The sequence below is a fragment of the Somniosus microcephalus genome, chromosome 13, assembly GCF_052327205.1.
Source record: "Somniosus microcephalus isolate GS21.2 chromosome 13, FLI_Smic_1.0, whole genome shotgun sequence".
NCBI classification, from domain to species: domain Eukaryota; kingdom Metazoa; phylum Chordata; class Chondrichthyes; order Squaliformes; family Somniosidae; genus Somniosus; species Somniosus microcephalus.
Window position 1 is genome coordinate 192,568,673 of NC_140999.1, and position 22,266 is coordinate 192,590,938.

The 22,266-nt window shown below is 50.1% G+C and overlaps 1 protein-coding gene across 4 annotated transcripts in view; it reads right to left on the minus strand.

Annotated features, from left to right (window-relative positions):
• The window catches only part of LOC147108930 (14-3-3 protein beta/alpha-1-like), a 39,095-nt gene extending 18,902 nt beyond the window's left edge, over positions 1 to 20,193 (minus strand). The window contains exons 1-2 of one of the 4 annotated variants that reach the window (XM_086005889.1): positions 13,107 to 13,206; positions 12,854 to 13,026 (exon numbers count right to left, since the gene is read on the minus strand). In XM_086005889.1, the coding sequence (XP_085862015.1) occupies positions 12,854 to 12,857 (4 nt within the window). In that variant the 5' untranslated portion in view covers positions 12,858 to 13,026; positions 13,107 to 13,206. Of the gene's footprint in view, positions 1 to 12,849; positions 13,086 to 13,106; positions 13,209 to 20,110 lie in introns of those variants that run through there. The other 3 variants (XM_086005891.1, XM_086005892.1, XM_086005890.1) reach the window with 3 other exon arrangements.
• Positions 20,194 to 22,266: the final 2,073 nt, after the last annotated feature.

Sequence of the window (22,266 nt, forward strand, 5' to 3'; positions counted from 1 at the left end):
GAACAGGCTCGAGTGGCCTCCTCCTGTTCCCATGTTCTAGAAAAGAGAAGGCCGAGAGGTGCCCTAATAATAGAACTCTTTAAAATTATGAATTGGTTCGATAGGGTAGGCATAGAGAAGATGTTTCCACTTGTGGGGGAGGCTAGAACTAGGGGTCATAAATATAAGAGAGAGAGTCACTAATAAATCCAATAGGGAATTCAGGAGAAACTTCTTCACCCAGAGAGTGGTGAGAATGTGGAACTCGCTACCACAGGGAGAGGTTGAGGTGAATAGTATAGATGCATTTAAGGGGAAGCTGGATAAACACATGAGGGAGAAAGGAATCGAAGGATATGCTGATAGGGTGAGATGGAGTAGAGGGTGAGATGGAGTAGGGTGGAAGGAGGCTCGTGTGGAGCATAAACACTGGTATGGACCGGATGGGCCGAATGTACAGCACAGAAACGGGCCATTCTGTGTAAAATTACACAGGATCAGGCAGATGGACCAATTAGACCACACAAAAAACTGATTAAGGCCTTTGAAGAATATCAGGTTTACATATTTCCAAGCCGACAATCACAGTCACGCTTTCTGAACAAAGTGAGCGAGTCAGTTGCCGTGACTAGAATAGACCGCTCACAAACAATCAGCAATACTTGCAGTTTTGGAGATTTGTCTTTAGGTTCTGCATTTCCTCTTTGTAATAACACTTTTAGCCATTAATTGATGCAGTTAAACCTATGCTGTCACTGAACACAACAAACAGCTGCAGCTGACTAAAGGTGGCCATGTATTGTACTGGGGCGCTGAGCGAATTGGACTCGAGCATTGGGCAATCTAGTTTAGCCCTCCAATTCACTCCTGACCCTGCACAGTTGCTCAATCAGGTACTAGATACAAATACAAAATACAAGGCAAAAAAGTCAAAACTGTTCTGAAGGCCAGTTATTATACAAGGGCAAGAAAAATCCAGCAAACAGAACAAAAGCTGCTTTTATATTAGAGTCAGCAGGGGGGGGGGGGTGGGGGCAGGGCCCTCGATAGGGGTCAGTGGTTCAGACTCGAGAGCTTGGTATTACTTTTGAAATCTGGTAACTGGAATGGCTTGGTTCGGTTTACCTAGAAAAGGAGAGTTGACAGCGGCTGGTGTGAACACAAATAATTGAATGTAATTGCTGGTCATATTATTCCAGAGACATTTATGATTTTTTTTTATCTATCAATGTACAGGAAACTTTTTTTTATCCGGCACCGACGGGACCGGCGTGGTGCCGGTTGATCAAAAAGTCCGGATTACAGAGAGGTATACGTACCAAGGTACGAGAGCCCCGCACACGGCCACAGATCCAGGAACCCCGGTTACACGGCCACTAATACAGTAAAACTTGCCTGAACCTACTCCTCAATTTTGCCGGTTAAGAGAGATTTCCGGATATTTAGGTGCCAGTTAAAAAAGAGTTTCCTGTAGTACAGTATGTGACTAAGAAATTGAAAAAATGCCAGATGACGAAGTCCAACACCACCTTCAGTGTGCCAGTGCAGCCTTCGGTCACCCGAGGAAGAGAGTGTTTGAAGACCAGGACCTTAAACCCGGCACTAAGCTCATGGTCTACAGAGCGGTAGTGATACCCGCCCTGCTGTATGCCTCAGAGACATGGACCATGTACAGCAGGCACCTCAAAGCACTGGAGGTACCACCAACGCTGCTTCTGCAAGATCCTGCAAATCCATTGGAAGGATAGGCGCACCGTCAGTGTTCTTGCTCAGGCCAACATCCCCAGCATCGAAGCTTTGACCACGCTCGATCAGCTCCGATGGACGGACCACATGTCCGCATGAGACTCCCAAAACAAGCGCTCTACTCAGAGCTCCGACACGGCAAGAGAGCCCCAGGTGGGCAGAGGAAACGCTTCAAGGACACCCTCAAAGCCTCCTTGAAAAAGTGCAACATCCCCACCGACACCTGGGAATCCCTGGCCCAAGACCGTACAAAGTGGAGGAGAAGCATCCGGGAAGGCGCCGAACAGAGTCTCTTCGCCAGGAGCAAGCGGAAGCCAAGCGCAAACAGCACACGTTAACCCAAGCACCCCACCCACCCGCCCCTTCAACCACCGTCTGCCCCACCGACTGTAGGTCCCGCATTGGACTCAGTCACCAGAGAACTCATTTTTAATGTGGAAGCAAGTCATCCTCGGTTCCAAGGGACTGCCTAAGAACGACCTGTCCCACCGGTTCCAGTCGGGTCAGTTTGGGAGCAGCTGAACACTCACGAAAATCGGGTGGGGCGGGTTGGGTGTCTGAAGCCATTTTTTCAGATTTTCGCTACCAACCCGCCTCCTCAGGGCTATTGTTTTGAGCTTGGAGTCCATGCTGTGCTTGTATTGGCTCAGTACACCGAATGGAGTTACAAACACATACCTGTTAGCAGCAGAGATGGTGCACAGGAGTCTGAGGCAAAGTTTAAAAGCAAGCCAAAAACAATAGAATGAAACAGTTGGAAGTACTTAATGTGCCAGGAGTAAGGGATCGGCACAACTAAAAGGTCAGGTTGCTGTGTGAAGAGGGAGACAGAAAGCAGGAAACTATAGGCCAGTTAGCCTAACATCTGTCATTGGGAAAATGCTGGAATCCATTATTGAGGTAATAGCAGGACATCTAGAAAATCACAAGACAATCAAGCAGAGTCAACATGGTTTTACGAAAGGGAAATCGTGTTTGACAAATTTGCTAGAGTTCTTTGAGGATGTAACGAGCAGGGTGGATAAAGGGGAACCAGTAGATGTCGTGTATTTGAATTTCCAGAAGGCATTCGATAAGGTGCCACAGAAAAGGTTACTGCACAAGATAAGAGCTCACGCGGTTGGGGGGTAATATATTAGCATGGATGGACAGAGGATTGGCTAACTAACAGTCGGGATAAATGGGTCATTTTCCGGTTGGAAATCAGTAACTAGTGGGGTGCCACAGGGATCAGTGCTGGGGCCTCAACTATTTACAATCTACATTAATGACTTGGATGAAGGGACCGAGTGTACTGTAGCCAAGTTTGCGGATGATACAAAGATAGGTGGGAAAGCAAGTTGTGAGGACAGAGTCTGCAAAGGGATAGAGAGGTGTTAAGTGAGTGGGCAAACATTTGGCAGATGGAGTATAATGTGGGAAAATGTGAGGTTATCCACTTTGGAAGGAAGAATGAAAAAGCAAAATTATTTAAATTGAGAGACTACAGAATGCTGCGGTACAGAGGGATCTGGGGGTCCTCGTACATGAAACACAAGAAGTTAGCATGCAGGTACAGCAAGTAATTAGGAAGGCTAATGGAATGTTGGCCTTTATTGCAAGGGGGGTGGAGTATAAACGTAGCGAAGTCCTGCTACAACTGTACAGGGCATTGGTGAGACCGCACCTGGAGTACTGCGTACAGTTTTGGTCTCCATATTTAAGGAAGGATATACTTGCATTGGAGGCAGTGCAGAGAAGGTTCACGAGGTTGATTCCTGGGATGAAGGGGTTGACGTATGACAAAAGGTTGAGCCAGTTGGGCCTATACTCTCGAGTTTAGAAGAATGAGAGGTGATCTTATTGAAACATAAGATTCTGAGGGGGATTGACAGGATGGATGCTGAGAGAACGGCCCCAATTTTCTGCCAGCCGTTGGACGGGTTCAGGCGGGTGGGGGCCGGGAAAAAACGCAGAAATAGGGGGTCGCGACCCCCTCCCCCCACCCGATTCCCCACCCCATCCGACTTTCGGACCGCCGTTTCTCTGCAACCCCAATCAGTCCCGCCCGCTGCTGGCGGGACTGGCCGTCTGGACCCTAATCACCAATTATTGGCATGTTTAATGCCATTTTAAGGGGCCCTTGCGATTTTCAAGGGTTCCCCATGTTAAACACGCCTGCGGGGAACCCCGCTGATGAAACCTGGCGTGAAGCTTGCCGGCTTGCTTGCTCTCAGCTGCAGGTCATTCGGGAAAGCTGCGATTTAATCGCAGAGCATTTGTATGTTGAAGGACCTTGTTGTTGCAGGCTTGGGGCTACTTGTTCAAGGCTTAGGCACAGCTGTGGAAGGTTGGAGCCTCACACACTTCTCCAATGTGATCTCCTGGGAAGCCCCTCTCGCCACCCTCACTCAGCGCTTCCTCAGCGGAGGCATCTACCAGAAGCATAGGACGCCTTCTTTTCCTTCCCTTCTTGCCATTACAGGATCTCCAGCAGCAGAGGCGGCAGCAGCAGAACAGCAGGATGAGCACCAGGAGCACCAGGCTGTTGCTCACTCACCTGAAGCTGCACAGGCCAGAAGGGGGCCAGCGTTTGGAAGTGGCTTGAGAGCATCTTGCTGCGCTTTAGGGGGCCATGGGGACCTGTATCTGCACTGGCAGTCCTACTCAGAAGGACTTCCATGAGGGTCTGGTTTCTCTGTTCAATAGATGGCCAACACTCAAGAGATGTCATTCTCTTATGAGCACTCACCATGTTTTCCGTACCCTGGCGAGTTATCGCCTCCATGGAGGTTGCCAACCTTTCCATGGTGATGCGTTCATGCGCCAATGACTCCACAAAGGCTCTGCTCATGGTCGCTATGGACTCCTCCATTCGCTCCACACTCGCAGCGACCCTGGAGACAAAACCTGCCAGAGACTCCTGCATCTGTGCATGGAGATCCATCACCTCTTCTCTTGCGGATGGACCCAGAGGGTCGACATGCAGCGCAGCTGAGCTGGCAGAGTCCTGCGCCCTCAGACAGCAGTGGAGAGTCCTCGTCGCTGTCTCCAGAATCTGCTGAGGCTCACTTGTGAGCTGTGAAACACCAGGTGACAACACTACTCTATGTCCCGAAGGTCCTCCAGAGGTGGGAGTGTCTGCGCTGGGTGCGCTTACTTCTGCTGACGCTGCGCCCTCAGAGGTTGGAGCTTCCTCTGAGGAGTCTGGCTGCACAGCCTCTTCCTCCTCCACAGTGGGGATGGGGGCTCTGGATGGTCCTGTGGGGGAGTAGAGGAAGGAGTTAGAGATGTGATGCCAAGGTTACATGCACATTCGAGTTGGCATCTGCTGACACCTGCATCCATAGTCTCAGTGGGAGGCCTCTTCCTCCCTGTGGGCCCTAACCCCATCCAATAATGCCTGCAGTGAAGCTTCGTCGAATTTGGAGGCAGCTCGGGGTCTGGCACTGGCCACAGCTGCTGCAGGCTCCTCTGCCATCCTGTATGTTTGTTTGCTTCCAAACGAACTAGAGGAAGCAATGCTTGCTGTGGACCTTGACGTGCGGTGAAGATCATGTCCATTCCGCCCACTAAGGGGCACAATGGACATGATCTTCACCGCACGTCAATTACAAGAGAAATGCAGGGAACAGCACCAACCACTGTACATGGCCTTCTTTGATCTCAAAGGCCTTCGACACTGTCAACCGTGAGGGATTATGGAGTGTCCTCCTCAAATTCGGATGCCCTCAAAAGTTTGTCACTATCCTCCGCCTGCTTCACGACAACATGCAAGCCGTGATCCTGACCAACGGTTCCACTACAGACCCAATTCACGTACGAACCGGGGTCAAGCAAGGCGGTGTCATCGCACCAACGCTCTTCTCGATTTTCCTTGCTGCAATGCTCCATCTCACCCTCAGTAAGCTCCCCACTGGCGTGGAGCTAATTTACAGAACAAACGGGAAACTGTTCAACCTCCGTCGCCTCCAGTCCAGATCCAAGGTCGTCCCATCCTGTCATCGAATTACAGTATGCAGACGATGCTTGCATCTGCGCTCACTCGGAGGTCAAACTACAAACCATCGTAAACACCTTCACCGAAGCATATGATAGCATGGGCCTTACACTAAACATCCGTAAGACAAAGGTCCTCTACCAACCTGCCCCCGCCACAGTGCTGCCCCCCCGATTATCAAAATCCACGACAAGGCCTTGGACAACGTGGACCACTTTCCATACCTCGGGAGCCTACTGTCAACAAGGGCAGATGTCGACGACGAAGTCCAACACCGCCTTCAGTGTGCCAGTGCAGCCTTCGGTCACCTGAGGGAGTGTGTTTGAAGGCCAGGACCTCAAACCCGGCACCAAGCTCATGGTCTACAGGGCAGCAGTGATACCCGCCCTGCTGTATGCCTCAGGGACATGGACCATGTACAGCAGGCACCTCAAAGCACTGGAGAGGTACCACCAACGCTGCCTCCGCAAGATCCTGCAAATCCATTGGCAGGATAGGCGCACCAACGTCAGTGTTCTCGCTCAGGCCAACATCCCCAGCATCGAAGCTCTGACCACACTCAATCAGCGCTGATGGACGGGTCACATTGTCCGCATGCCCGATACGAGACTCCCAAAACAAGCGCTCTACTTGGAGCTCCGGCACGGCAAGAGAGCCCCAGGTGGGCAGAGGAAATGCTTCAAGGACACCCTCAAAGCCTCCTTGAAAAAGTGTAACATCCCCACTGACACCTGGGAATCCCTGGCCCAAGACCGCACAAAGTGGAGGAGAAGCATCCGGGAAGGTGCCGAACACCTCGAGTCTCTTCGCCGGGAGCAAGCGGAAGCCAAGCGCAAGCAGTGCAAGGAGCGCACGTCAACCCAAGCACCCCACCCACCCGCCCCTTCAACCACCGTCTGCCCCACCTGTGACAGAGACTGTAGGTCCCACATTGGACTCATCAGTCACCTGAGAACTCATTTTTAATGTGGAAGCAAAAGTCATCCTCGGTTCCGAGGGACTGCCTAAGAAGAAGGGACCTTGAAAGCACCACGAATGATGACATCATGCTGTGGGGCTTGCCGACTAGAAATTGACAATTAGCAAGGCTGCCCACACACTGGAAATTAATTGGCCACGAGGGAAAATTGCGTGCAGCTGGCTGACCCTTTTTTTTCCCCCCCGGGTCAGAACCCCACATTCGAGGAATCCGACCATTTCCCACACAATCCACAAAAATCGGGCCCAATGTTTCCCCTCGTGGGGGAATCTAGGACTAGGGGGCAGTTTCAGAATAAGGGGTCGCCCATTTAAGACAGAGATGAGGAGGAATTTCTTCTGAGGGTCGTGAATCTGTGGAATTCTCTGCCCCAGAGAGCTGTGGAGGCTGGGTCATTGAATATATTCAAGGCAGAGAGAGACAGACATTTGAACTACAGGGGGGTCAATGGGTATGGGGAGAGCAGGAAAGTGGTGTTGAGGCCAATATCGGATCAGCCATGATGTTATTGAATGGAGGAGCAGGCTCGAGGGGCCGAATGGCCTCCTCCTGCTCCCGTTTCTTATGTTGTTATCAATAAAGGGGTCGGCCATTTAGGACTGAGATGAGACCAACACAAAAGCTCCCAGGAAACTATTTGAAGAGCAGAGCAATTCTCCCGGGGTCCCAGCCAACACTTACACCAGCCACCGCCCCCCCCTCCCCTCCCTCCTCAAGCAACCCCACTGGAAAACTGGGGATTCCTCTCATTGCTAAAGCTGGGATCTTGCTGTGCACAAATTGTCTGCGCCTGCCACCCCCCCCCCCCCAGCCAAAGCAGTGGCCACACTTCAAACGTAATCCGTCGCTGTGAAACACCTTTGGGACCAACGTGAAAGGCTGGTTATCAATGCAAAGCCTCTTTCTTTCTTCCTTCAAGGTAACAATTAAATTTCACAATCCGGGAGAAACCATCGCAGCAAAGAGTCAGGAGTATAACTTTAAAACTGACTAACTTGAACATTACACTGGAAGAGCTTGAACAAAGACTGGGGCGGGGGTTGCGCTCAATGAAACTTCAGCGGAGGACAAACACAATGCCTGCGACACATACAGGGTACGTATATAGCAAGGACTCAGGAGCAGTTTAAAGAGGCAAGTCTAAAACAGATAAGACAAAAAAGAAAATCAGAAAACAAACCCGGCAAAGCCTGTTGGAATAAAAGTAACGGAAAGCGCTGGGATGAATAAAGAAGCCCCCTAACCAGTTTCCAAATTACAACAGTGACTACACTTCAAAAAAAAGTACTTCATTGGCTGTAAAGCGACATCTGGTGGTCGTGAAAGGCGCTATAGAAATGCAAGTCTTTTTCTTATTTTAAAAAGCACAGAGGGGTAAAGAGAAACCAGCACAGCTGACAGAGACAGGCGGGTGCATGCTAAATGATTACATCCTGCAATTATTCAGCACGGTCGACACTTGTACCAATGCCACCCACTGTAGGAGATCCACAATCAACGTAACCATTGTGATAGCAATTATATAGACATCCTATGCAGGCTCTTGGCCAATAAATTCCCAGGGGCAGGTTACATCCAAAAAATGACAAAGATCTGGACAATACACACGCAGGCAGATGAAATTCAATGCCAATAAGAGCAACGTTTTGCACATTAGGGGAGAAAAAAACCACAGCCGTTCTTATTTGGACACCGCCTCTCAGAAGGGTACACTGGCCCCGGAAGGGGTAAAGTGCAGATTCACCAGAATGATAGCAGGGCTTAAAGGGAAAGGAGTAAATTATGAGGACAGGTTGCATAAACTTGGCTTGTCTTCCTTTCAGTTTAAAAGGTCGAGGGGGTGATCTAAATCGAGGTCTTTAAATTGATAATGGGGTTCGATAGGGTAGATAAGGGTCAAGAACCAGAGGACACAGATTTAAGGTGACTGGCCGAAGAACCAGATGCAACATGAGGAAAAACTTTTACACGCAACGAGTGGTCAGGATTTGGAATGCGCTGCCTGATCGGGCGGTGGATACAGATTCAATAGCAGCCTTCAAAAAGGGAATTGGATAAATACTTGAAGGAGAAAAAAATTGCAGGGATATGGGGAAAGAGCGGGGGAGTGGGACTGACTGGATTATTCGTCAAAGGAGCTGGTGCAGACTCGATGGGCCGAATTCCATGATTCTATGAAAGAGAAATTATTTCCTCTGGTCGGGGGATCCAGAATCAGAGGGCACAATCTTAATATTAGAGCGAGGCCGGTCAGGAGTGAAATCAGGAAGCATTTTCCCCACACAAAGGGCAGTGGAAACATTGAACCCACTCCCCGGAAGGTTGGAGATGCTGGGGGTCAATTGCAATTTTCACAACTAAGACTGAGATTTTTGGTTAGTTAAAGGGTATCCCTGGAGCCTGTCCCATCATTCAATGAGATTGTGGCTGATCTACGCCTCATCCCCATCTACCCACCTCTGCTCCGTGCCCCTCGATACCCTAACCCAACAAACATCTGTCGATCTCGGGCTCGAAAGCTCCAACTGACCCCCGACATCCACGGCATTTTTGTGGGGAGTTCCAGATGTGCGAGGAAAAATTGCTTCCCGATTTCACGAAACGGCCAAGCACTAATTTTAAGATGGTGCTCCCAGTAAACGTGGTGAAAGGACAGTAAAATTTAATAAGCAAAGTACACGAGGAGAAAGTGAGATCTTGCCAGTGAAGCCCACACTGCACTGGATCTTGAAAAACAGCACCATCGTTCTTTTCAAAGCAATCCCGAAGCACAATCATAAAAAGGATGGTGTAGACACGGGATGCAATTTTGTACTGCTAGCCAACCTCTGGCGTTGTACAAGGGAGGTGAATATTAAAGCGTAATCTTCATCTTAAATCAAGTTACTGGATAATTGGACCAGGGTAAACGGAATTAATTCAGTTCCCATTGAAGTTGTATATCCTGTCTTTATTATTTTTATATTTCAATTATAAATTCCGATGACCACATTTATAATGGACACTGTCCATCGAACCTTGTCACTGAAATTACTGGAGCACAAAATCCAGGCTGACACTCCCAGTGCGGTACCGAGGGAGCGCGCCGCACTGTCGGAGGGGCGGTACCGAGGGAGCGCGCCGCACTGTCGGAGGGGCGGTACCGAGGGAGCGCGCCGCACTGTCGGAGGGGCCGTCCTTCAGATGAGACTTTAAACAGAGGTCCCGTCTGCCCTCTCTGGTAGAAGTAAAAAGATCCTGTGGCCACATATTTAGAGGAGCAGGGGAGTGCTCCCCGGAGTCCTGGTAAAATTTTTATCCCTCAACCAACACTAAAAACACAGATCTGGTCATCATCACACTGCTGTTTGTGGGAGCTTGCTGTGCGTACACTGGCTGCCGTGTTTCCCTACATTACAACAGTGACTACACTTCAGAAGTACCTCATTGGCTGTGAAGCGCTTTGGGATGTCCTGAGATTGTGAAAGGTGCTGTAGAAATGCAAGAAATAAAAACAGAAAATGCTGGAAATACTCAGGTGGTCAGGCAGCATCTGTGGAGAGAGAAACAGAGTTAACGTTTCAGGTCGATGGCCCTTCGTCAGAACTGGAAAAAGCTGGAGATGGAACAGGTTTTTAAGCAAGTGCGGGGGCAGGGAAAGGGGGGGGGGGGGAGGAAAGAACAAAAGGGAAGGTCTGTGATAGGGTGGAAGGCAGGAGAGATTAAGGTTTAAGCTCCTGCCTTCCATCCTATCAGACCTTCCCTTTTGTTCTTTCCTCCCCTCCCCACTTTCCCTGCCCCGGCACTTACTTAAAAACCTGTTCGATCTCCACCTTTTTCCAGTTCTGACGAAGGGTCATCGACCTGAAACGTTAACTCTGTTTCTCTCTCCACAGATGCTGCCTGACCAGAGTGTTTCCAACATTTTCTGTTTTTATTTCAGATTTCCAGCACCCACAGTATTTTGCTTTTGTAGGAATGCAAGTCTCTCTCTTTTCTTAGTCCCCCTTTGCTATTGATTTGCATCTTCCATTTCATTTTAGCTCAAGTATGAGCTGTATCGCTTTTAAAAAGAATACTTTTATAATGTTTTATAACAGCTAGGTGGACTGATCACTCAGATCATTAACAGGACCTTTCCATTCAGGTGGGGCACTTTTAACTTTTATTCTGATGGCGCTGTGCCAGCAGGAGACAGGCTCGCACCCATGACTCACCATATGCAACGTGCCAGGTGTTTAGGGAGTGCCGAGTATGGCTGCCCCACATGCAGCAGAGAAATTTTAAAATTTAAAGTAAGATCAAAAAGGGAGGAAGCCAGCAGATGGTGCAGTCTGTAGGAGTGCCTTCATCTCTAGAACCCGGGTTTGAATCCAGACCAGACTGTCGGCACAAAGGTCTCTTTTCATAGGATCATACAGCAGGAGGCCATTCAGCCCATCGTGCCTGTGCCAGCTCTTTGAAAGAGCTCTCCAATTAATCCCACTCCCCTGCTCTTTCCCCATAGACCGGCACATTTTTACCGTCTCAAGTATTTATCCAATTCCCCATTGATACCTTTAAATGAGCACAAATTCACAAAAAACAGGTTGGTAAAGTAAATTCAATCAAGAGTCACCCTGTAGTATTCAGGCATCATTTCTTGGAGCACGAGCAGTGCACTGACACTGTACAATCCCATGAAGTAATACAGCCACGTACAGTATTTTTACAAGTGGGACTTGGCAGGAGCCGAGCCTGGCTCAAACCTCCAGCACTGGGCACCAGAGTGATGGAACATGGATTTATTCCCATGACCCCTCTTCCCCAATGGATTTTTAATCTTAGTGAAGGGGAGGTGGGGAAGAAAAGCCTCAAAGCACAATAACTTGCATTTATATAGCACCTTTAATGTTGTAAAAGCATCTCAAAGCACTTCACATGTGTGTTATCAAATTTGCCACCGAGCCACGTAAGGAGAGATCAGGACAGGTGACCAAAAGCTTGGTCAAAGAGGTGGGTTTTAAGGAGCATCTTAAAAGGAGGAGCGAGAGGTAGAGCGGCGGAGAGATTTGGGGGGACATTCCAGAGCTGAGGGCCCAGGAAGCTGAAGGCACGCCCACCAATGGTGGAACGATGGAAATCGGCAGATGCGCAAAACTGGAGGAGCAGAGATCTTGGAGGGTTGTAAGCAATGTTCCCTTTAAGCCGCACGGCGCTCTAGGGATCCCACAGAGCCGGCTTTTCAATGTAAAAAACCCCGCACCTGTGGTATTTCGAAGGGGCCATGCGGCACCCAAAAAAAGACAGGGAACATGGTTGGAGGAGGTTACAGAGATAGGGAGGGGCGAGGCCATGGAGGGATCCGAAAATATTTTAAAATTGAGGCAATACCAGACCGGCAAGCACAGGGTTTAAGGGTGAACGGGACTTGGTGCGAGTTAGGATACGGGCAGCAGAGTTTTGGGTGAGCTCAAGTATACAAACAGGCTTCAACATAGCAGCGGAGGTACTTAGGAGGAGGTTGATCAATGGTGGGAAGACACACAACCGCGAGAAATACAGAAACCGAGGGTCTTGTGACGAGAGCCGAAATAGTTATTACTGGCCAATTCAACTTCTGCCAACTTAACGGATCCTAACCCAGCTACAGAAACACCATTCAGTACATAAGAAAATAGGAGCAGGAATCGGCCACTTGGCCCCTCGAGCCTGCTCCGCCATTCAATATCATGGCTGATCTTGGGCTCAAAGCCACTTTCCAGCCCGCTCCCCATAACCCTTCACTCCCTTATCTTGTCTATCTCCACCTTAAATGTATTTAATGACCCAGCCTCCACAGCTCTCTGGGGCAGAGAATTCCACAGATTTATGACCCTCAGAAGAAATTCCTCCTCATCTCAGTTCTAAAAGGGCTCGTGTGTAGTATAAACACCGGACTAGACCAGTCGGGTCGAATGGTCTATTTCTGTGTGATAAGATTCAATGCAATTCAACAGCTGACAACCAATTATTCCAATATAGTAACTGGTTCTTACAACAAACAATATTTGCTCTACACACTAGAAGCTTAGAAATGTCTGGTTTTCAGATGTTACAGTTTAAGAGCTTGCAAAAGTTCGTGATCCAACACTATCTACAAGCATTCACTCCACAGTTTAAGGTCACTAACATCATGCTACTCAACCATTTAGATCCTTTGTCTCACCTACTCATTAACTTGCAATGATGTCTGTGCAGGAAATCTTCAGCTCCCTTCACTCGACCAGCAACCTGCTCACTGGGCAAATGGAAACCGGAGATGCTACTCCCACAAGCAGAAACCCAGAAGCACTCAGCTCGTGATGCAATTTGTTTCAGCAAACTGGTTCGACCAGTACTCCCACTGCGAATAAACAAGTTGTTACAACTCCTGCAAGGCTCAGAGTTACAAAAACAAGCAGCTCAGCACCAAATGCAACCAACCTGCTTCTTTTTAGGGAGCTGCTGTCTCAATTGAAGACCCTCCTGCTCAGTGTGGCCCAGTACCACATCAGGTGCACTGAGCAATCAGGGGCAGCCACTTTGCTGTACTTAGTCCCAACTGGTCAAATGAACAAACTGCTTAAATTGCTCAAACTGATCAGTGGCGCGTGGACCAATCAGAGGCACTTTAATATTGCTGTGCTCGTTGCTTGATATTGAAGCACTGAAGTGCAAAGATTTACAAGGACGGTACCAGAATAGAGAGGATGCAACGAACAGGAACATTTGAGCAGGCTGGAGCTCGTTTCTCTTGAAAAGAGGAGACCTGAATGGGTTCAATAGGGTAGATGTAGAGAAACTGTTTCCACTCGTCGGTGAGTCCGGAACAAGGGGGGAATAAATAGAAGATAGCCACTAACGGACCAAATAGAGAATTTAGCAGGAATTACTTTACACAAAGTGGTGAGAATGTGGAACTCGGAGTGGTTGAAGCAGTGAGCACTCATGTATTTAAGGGGAGAAGGAATTGGAGGGATAGGGGGACAGGTTGGGAAAAGGCCATTGGAGCAGGAGGAGGCTCGTGTGCAGTATAAACACCGGACTAGACCAGTCGGGTCGAATGGCCTGTTTCTGTGTGATAGATTCGATGCAATTCAACAGCTGACGACCAATTGTTCCAATATAGTCGACCTCTGATATTTCATGTTTGCACTAAAATATGTAAATTATCCAATATTTTGAATCAAACAACATAAATAACAAGGCGGGAGCTTAGTGCAAAAAAAGTGAATTATCAGATAATGTGAATTGAACAACTCTGAATAAGCAAAGTAACAACAGAGAGTGCTGGAAACACTCAGCAGGCCAGACAGCATCTGTGGAGAGAGAAACAGAGTTAACGGTTCAGGTCTGGGACCCTTCATCAGAACTCTGAATAAGCAATGCTCACAGAGCGTATCTCCCAGTCCCCAAGCTGTACAGCGCTTTGGGACGTCTATGGTTGTGAAAGGCGCTACACAAATGCAAGTCTTTTGCTTATCCTCATTTTACAGCGCTTTTACACCAGTATCCTATGCTATCGTATTACTGCTCCAGCCTGTTTCTGTTACCGGGCGATGACTCCAGTCTCACTCAATTGCTGCAACTTGGGGACGATTTTGTTAATGGGAGCGCGTCAGAGGCGGGACTGCTGCTTGGCGGGTCGATGTCCCGCCTCCATCGATTTGTGGCCAACCCACGCTATTTTCCCTTGACTGACCTTGTTAAGCCCCGCCCAGCGGGCTTAGCAGGCCAATTAAGAGAAAGCTGGTTGCAGAGAACGTCAACGTATGATGTTTCATCTGTCAAACACTTTTGACAGATGAACTGTCATCGTTTGACTGCTCTGTGAAGCTGTCAAACACTGACATGCGCTGTAGTTTGATGAGGTCTTCTTTCTTTTGCAGAAATGAGATGGTTGTTGCATCTGAGCATGCAGCGGCCATCTCTCACCTGCAACACGGAGGTCCGAGACTCTCTGCATACACACCGACTGAAGCCTGCAGGGAGAAACAAAGGCAAGTACACTTTTACTAACACTTTGCACTTACATCGGATGTTCACCTCTACACTTTGCACCCATCACTTACCTTCACAGCACACCTTTGCACCCCTCCGACCCCCACAGACCCAGTACTCGCCTCGCTGAGCTGGTGGGTTTTGGAGCCTTCGGGAAGCCCGCACTTGTGAGGGAAAAAAGGGGAGAATCCTATTCTCTGCCTGTTAACGGGCAGTTAATAGGCTTTAATCCCTTCCTGCCTCCAAGGAGACGGGACCCGGCGCGGGACGGCTACCCGCCTCCCGGGAAGATGGCATGGAGGCGACTTGGGCACCCGCCCCCAAATTCTGCCATTTTCCCGGCAGTCCCGCCTCCCCAGGGCTGGCAAAATCGCCCCCCAGTTTCCTGTGTTCCTACCCTAGTTTGCCTGTCTCCTCCGGTGTTGTCACACCGTTATTCAAGTCTCTCCAGTGCCACTGCACTATTGCGGTGGTATTGTGCCATTACTCTAGTCTCAATCTCCATTTCTGTGTCTTTACTGAAGACTTTCCTCATTGTTGCACTTACTGTAATCTCCCTAGCATTTTTTGCATGTTAAATGCAATCTCACCTTGCATTCTTGTCCTAGATCATTCTTCCCACTGTTCTTACATAATTACTATTCTCTCCCAATTTATTGTCCGATTGCTGCCTGCTGCCTTGTGTTGCTGCATGATTACTCCAGTCTCTGATATTAATGCTCGATTACTCCGGTGTACCTGTGTTACTGGAGTACTCTAAACTCTCCCCTTGTGTTCCTACATTAGTCCAGTCTCTCTCAATGGTACTGGAGTACATTACTGCATTATTACTCCACCCATCACCAAGTGGCTGCATTACTCCAGTCTTTCCTTGTGCGGTGGCACTATTACTCCAGCCTTCCTGGACTGTTCCTCCACCCTCCTTGGGTTACTCCATCATTGCTTCAGCCTCTCCCTGCATTATTGCACTATTACTCAATTATTTCCGTGTACTCCAGTCTATCCTGATTTTCTGCATTACTCCAATGTTTGCCCATTTGTTAAGTCTCTCCCCATTAATCCTCGATTCCTCGGGTCTCTCCCAGATACTGCCCTATTACTCTGATCTCTGCCCATTACTCCAATCTTTCCCTGTTACTGTCCTATTACTCCAGTCCCATTGTTCCAGTGGTCACCTGTGACTCCAGGTTCTGCCAGTTACTCGCTTATTACTCCAGTCACTTCCTGTTACCGCCGATTACTCTGGGGTCGCCCAGGTACTCCCCCATTACTCCGGGGTCTCCCGGGTACTCCCCATTACTCTGGGGTCTCCCGGGTACTCCCCCATTACTCTGGGGTCTCCCGGGTACTCCCCCATTACTCCAGGTACTTCCCCATTACTCCGGGGTCTCCCGGGTACTCCTCTATAACACCAGTCTCTCACTGTTACTCAATATTACTCAGATCTCTGCTCGATAGTCCCATATTCCGCTGCCCGTTACTCCCATTACTCCTGTTACTCCTGAAGAGCAGGGGAGTTCTGCCCGATGTCCCAGCCAATATTTATCCCTCAATCAAGATCACCAAAACAGATTATCTGGTCATTATCACACTGCTGTTTGTGGGATCTTGCTGTGCGCAAATTGGCTGCCGCGTTTCCTACATTATAACAGTGACTACACTTCAAAAAGTACTTAATTGGCTGTAAAGCTCTTTGGGATGTCCAGAGGTCATGAAGGACGCTATAGAAATTCAAGTCTTTCTTTCTAATCTTTCTGTTGTTGCCATATTATTTCAGTCTCGCCCGGTTACTTCTTATTACTCTTGTCACAGTCGTCGTTACTCCCAGATTACTCCAGCCCCGTTACTCCCAGATTACTCCAGTCACAGCCTATCATTCCCAGATTACTCCAGTCACTCTCCCTAACTCCCAGATTTCTCCAATCACTCTCCGTTACTGTCAGATTACTCCAGCCACAGCCTGTAACTCCCAGATTACTCCAGTCACTCTCCGTTACTCCCAGATTTCTCCAATCACTCTCCGTTACTGTCAGATTACTCCAGCCACAGCCTGTAACTCCCAGATTACTCCAGTCACTCTCCGTTACTCCCAGATTTCTCCAATCACTCTCCGTTACTCCCAGATTACTCCAGTCACAGCCTATCACTCCCAGATTACTCCAGTCACTCTGTTACTCCCAGGTTTCTCCAATCACGCTCCGTTACTGTCAGATTAGTTCAGCCACAGCCTATCACTCCCAGATTACTCCAGTCACTGTCTGTTACTCCCAGATTACTCCAGACACAGCCTGTTACTCCCAGATTACTCCAGTCACTGCCTGTTACTCTCAGATTACTCCAGTCACAGCCTGTTACTCCCAGATTACTCCAGTCACAGCCTGTTACTCCCAGATTACTCCAGGCACAGCCTGTTACGCCCAGATTACACCAGTCACTTTTTCATTACTCCCAGATTACTCCAATCACTCTCCATTACTTCGATTACTCCAGTCATTGTCTGTTACTCTCAGATTACTCCAGTCACAGCCTATTAATCCCACATTACTCCAGTCACAGCCTGTTACTCCCACATTACGCCAGTCACAGCCTGTTAATCCCAGATTACTCCAGTCACGTCCTATTAATCCCACATTAATCCAGTCACAGCCTGTTAATCCCTTATTACTCCAGTCACAGCCTGTTAATCCCACATTACTCCAGTCACAGCCTGTTAATCCCTTATTAGTCCAGTCACAGCCTGTTACTCCCATATTACTCCAGTCACAGCCTGTTACTCCCAGATTATCCCAGACACATTTTATTACTCCCAGCTTTCTCCAGACACAGCCTGTTACTCCCAGTTTACACCAGACACAGCCTGTTACTTCTATATTACTACAGACACAGCCTGTTACTCCCAGATTACTCCAGACACAGCCTGTTACTCCCAGATTACTACAGACACAGCCTGTTACACCCAGATTTCACCAGTCACAGCCTGTTATTCCCAGATAACTCCAGACACCGCCTGTTATTCCCAGATTACTCCAGACACCGCCTGTTACTCCCGGATTACTCCAGACACAGCCTGTTACTACCAGATTTCTCCAGAAACAGCCTGTTACTCCCAGATTACTCCAGTCACAGCCTGTTACTCCCTGATTACTCCAGACACAGCCTGTTATTCCCAGATTACTCCAGACACCGCCTGTTACTCCCAGACTACTCCAGACACAGCCTGTTACTACCAGATTTCTCCAGAAACAGCCTGTTACTCCCAGATTACTCCAGTCACAGCCTGTTACTCCCAGATTACTCCAGACACAGCCTGTTACTCCCAGATTACTCCAGTCACAGCCTGTTACTCCCAGATTACTGCAGACACAGCCTGTTACCCCCAGATTACTCCAGGCACAGCCTGATACTCCCAGATTACTTCAGCCGCTGCCTGTTACTCCCAGGTTACTCCAGTCGCTGCCTGTTACGCCCAGATTATTCCAGTCACAGCCTGTTACTCCCAGATTACTGCAGACACAGCCTGTTACTCCCAGATTACTGCAGACACAGCCTGTTACTCCCAGATTACTCCAAACATAGCCTGTTACTCCCAGAATACTCCAGACACAGCCTGTTACTCTGAGATTACTGCAGACACAGCCTGTTACTCCCAGATTACTCCAGTCGCTGCCTGTTACTCCCAGATTACCCCAGTCACAGCCTGTTATTCCCAGATTACTACAGACACAGCCTGTTATTCCCAGATTACTCCAGACACAGCCTGTTACTCCCAGATTACTGCAGACACAGCCTGTTATTCCCAGATTACTCCAGACACAGCCTGTTACTCCCAGATTACTGCAGACACAGCCTGTTACTCCCAAATTACTCCAGTCACAGCCTGTTACTCCCAGATTACTGCAGGCACAGCCTGTTACTCCCAGATTACTCCAGACACAGCCTGTTACTCCCAGATTACTCCAGGCACAGCCTGGTACTCCCAGATTACTCCAGTCACTGCCTGTTACTCCCAGATTACTCCAGTCGCTGCCTGTTACTCCCAGATTATTGTAGTCACAGCCTGTTACTCCAGATTACTCCAGACACAGCCTGTCACTCCCAGATTACTCCAGTCACTGCCTGTTACTCCCAGTTTAATCCAGTCGCTGCCTGTTACACCCAGATTATTCCAGTCACAGCCTGTTACTCCCAGATTACTGCACACAGCCTGTTACTCCCAGATTACTCCAGTCACAGCCTGTTACTCCCAGATTATTCCAGTCACAGCCTGTTACTCCAAGATTATTCAAGACACAGCCTGTTACTCCCAGATTACTCGTCACAGCCTGTTACTCCCAGATTACTCCAGTCACAGCCTGTTACTCCCAGATTACTCCAGACAGAGCCTGTTACTCCCTGATTACTCCAGACACAGCCTGTTACTCCCAGATTACTCCAGTAACAGCCTGTTACTCCAGTCACAGCCTGTTACTCCCAGATTACTCGTCACAGCCTGTTACTCCCAGATTACTCCAGTAACAGCCTGTTACTCCAGTCACAGCCTGTTACTCCCAGATTACTCCAGTCACAGCCTGTTACTCCCAGATTACTCCAGACACAGCCTGTTACTCCCAGATTACTCCTGACACAGCCTGTTACTCCCAGAATACTCCTGACACAGCCTGTTACTCCCAGAATACTCCAGTTACAGCCTGTTACTCCCAGATTACTGCAGACAGCTTGTTACGCCCAGATTACTCGTCACAGCCTCTTACTCCCAGATTATCCCAGACAAAGCCTGTTACTCCCAGATTATTGCAGACACAGCCTGTTACTCCCAGATTACTCCAGACACAGCCTGTTACTCCCAGATTAGTCCAGACACAGCCTGTTACTCCCAGATTACTCCACACAGCCTGTTACTCCCAGATTACTCCAGTCATAGTATGTTACTCCCAGATGACTCCAGTCACAGCCTGTTACTCCCAGATTACTCCAGTCACAGCCTGTTACTCCCAATTACTCCAGACACAGCCTGTTACTCCCAGATAACTGCAGACACAGCCTGTTACCCGCAGATTACTGCAGAAACAGCCTGTTACTCCCAGATTACTCCAGACACAGTCTGTTACTCCCAGATTACTCCAGACACAGCCTGTTACTCCCAGATTACTCCAGTCACAGTATGTTACTCCCAGATTACTCCCGTCACAGCATGTTACTCCCAGATTACTCCAGACACAGCCTGTTACTCCCAGATTACTGCAGACACAGTCTGTTACTCCCAGATTACTGCAGACACAGCCTGTTATTCCCAGATTACTCCAGTCACAGTATGTTACTCCCAGGTTACTCCAGTCACAGCCTGTTACTCCCAGATTACTCCAGTCACAGCCTGTTACTCCCAATTACTCCAGACCCAGCCTCTTCCCTCCCCTGACCCTCTCTCTCTCTCTCTCTCTCTCACTCACCCTGTCGCTCCCTCACTCGCTCTCCCGCCGCGCTGCTTCCGCTTCCGCTCCCTCCACCCCCAGGGGTTGCCCTGGTAACGGGGGGGGCGTGGCCTGGAGCCCTGACGTCACCGTCACCACGGCAACCGGCCCGCTGAGCGCGCCTGCGCACTGAGTGCCGGAGCAGGGCCGACTGTCCCGGGGCTGGAGTTTGTGTCGCCCCAGAGCCTGTGCTCAGGGAGCGGCATCCCGGCCCCGGCCCGCCTGGTCACCGAACGACAGCCCGGGAGAGTGAGCGGAGGGAAAAACAAGCGTGTGGGCTTTAGGTGAAGCAGAGTTAGTGCAGCGCCCTCGGCCCAAAGTCCAGGCCCACACTGACAGGGCAGCACTGAGGGAGTGCCGCACTGTCGGAGGGGCAGTACTGAGGGAGCGCCGCACTGTCGGAGGGGCAGTAGTGAGGGAGCGCCGCACTGTCGGAGGGGCAGTACTGAGGGAGTGCTGCACTGTCGGAGGGGCAGTACTGAGGGAGCGCCGCACTGTCGGAGGGGCAGTGCTGAGGGAGCGCCGCACTGTCGGAGGGGCAGTGCTGAGGGAGCGCCGCACTGTCGGAGGGGCAGTACTGAGGGAGCGCCGCACTGTCGGAGGGGCAGTACAGAGGGAGCGCCGCACTGTCGGAGGGGCAGTGCTGAGGGAGCGCCGCACTGTCGGAGGGGCAGTGCTGAGGGAGCGCCGCACTGTCGGAGGGGCAGTGCTGAGGGAGCGCCACACTGTCGGAGGGGCAGTGCTGAGGGAGCGCCGCACTGTCGGAGGGGCAGTGCTGAGGGAGCGCCGCACTGTCGGAGGGGCGGTACTGAGGGAGCGCCGCACTGTCGGAGGGGCGGTACTGAGGGAGCGCCGCACTGTCGGAGGGGCGGTACTGAGGGAGCGCCGCACTGTCGGAGGGGCGGTACTGAGGGAGCGCCGCACTGTCGGAGGGGCGGTACTGAGGGAGCGCCGCACTGTCGGAGGGGCGGTACTGAGGGAGCGCCGCACTGTCGGAGGGGCGGTACTGAGGGAGCGCCGCACTGTCGGAGGGGCGGTACTGAGGGAGCGCCGCACTGTCGGAGGGGCGGTACGGAGGGAGTGCCGCACTGTCGGAGGGGCGGTACGGAGGGAGTGCCGCACTGTCGGAGGGGCAGTACTGACGGAGTGCCGCACTGTCGGAGGGGCAGTACTGAGGGAGCGCCGCACTGTCGGAGGGGCAGTACTGAGGGAGCGCCGCACTGTCGGAGGGGCAGTACTGAGGGAGCGCCGCACTGTCGGAGGGGCAGTACTGAGGGAGCGCCGCACTGTCGGAGGGGCACTACTGAGGGAGCGCTGCACTGTCGGAGGGGCACTACTGAGGGAGCGCTGCACTGTCGGAGGTGCCACCTTTCGGATGAGATGATAAACCGAGGCCCCATCTGCTCTCTCAGGTGGACGTTAAAGATCCCGCGGCACTATTTCGAAGAAGAGCAGGGGAGTTCTAAGAACATAAGAACATAAGAAATAGTAGCAGGAGTAGGCCAATCGGCCCCTCGAGCCTGCTCCGCCATTCAATAAGATCATGGCTGATCTGATCCTAACCGCCAATCCAGTATCACAGAACCATCTCCTGAATCTAACAGAATTAGACACACGAAATAGGAGCAGGATCAGGCTACACGGCCCCTGGGCCCGCTCCGCTACCCACAGGGCCATGACCGATCCGAACCTAGACTCATGTCCAAATTCCTGCCCGCTCCCCGTAACCCTTAATTCCCTTTACTTCTAGGAAACTGTCTATTTCTGTTTTAAATTTATGTAATGATGTAGCTTCTACAGCTTTTTGGGGCAGCATATTCCATGGACCTACCACCCTCTGAGTGAAGTAGTTCCTCGTCATCTCAGTTTTGAAAGAGCAGCCCCTTATTCTAAGACTATGCCCCCTAGTTCTAGTTTCACCCATCATCGGGAACATCCTCCCCGCATCCATCCGATCCAACCCCTTCACAATCTTATATGTTTCAATAAGATCGCCTCTCATTCTTCTGAACTCCAATGAGTAGAGTCCCAATCTACTCAACCTCTCCTCATATGTCCATCCCCTCATCCCCGGGATTAACCGAGTGAACCTTCTTTGTACTGACTCGAGAGCAAGTATGTCCTTTCTTAAGTAT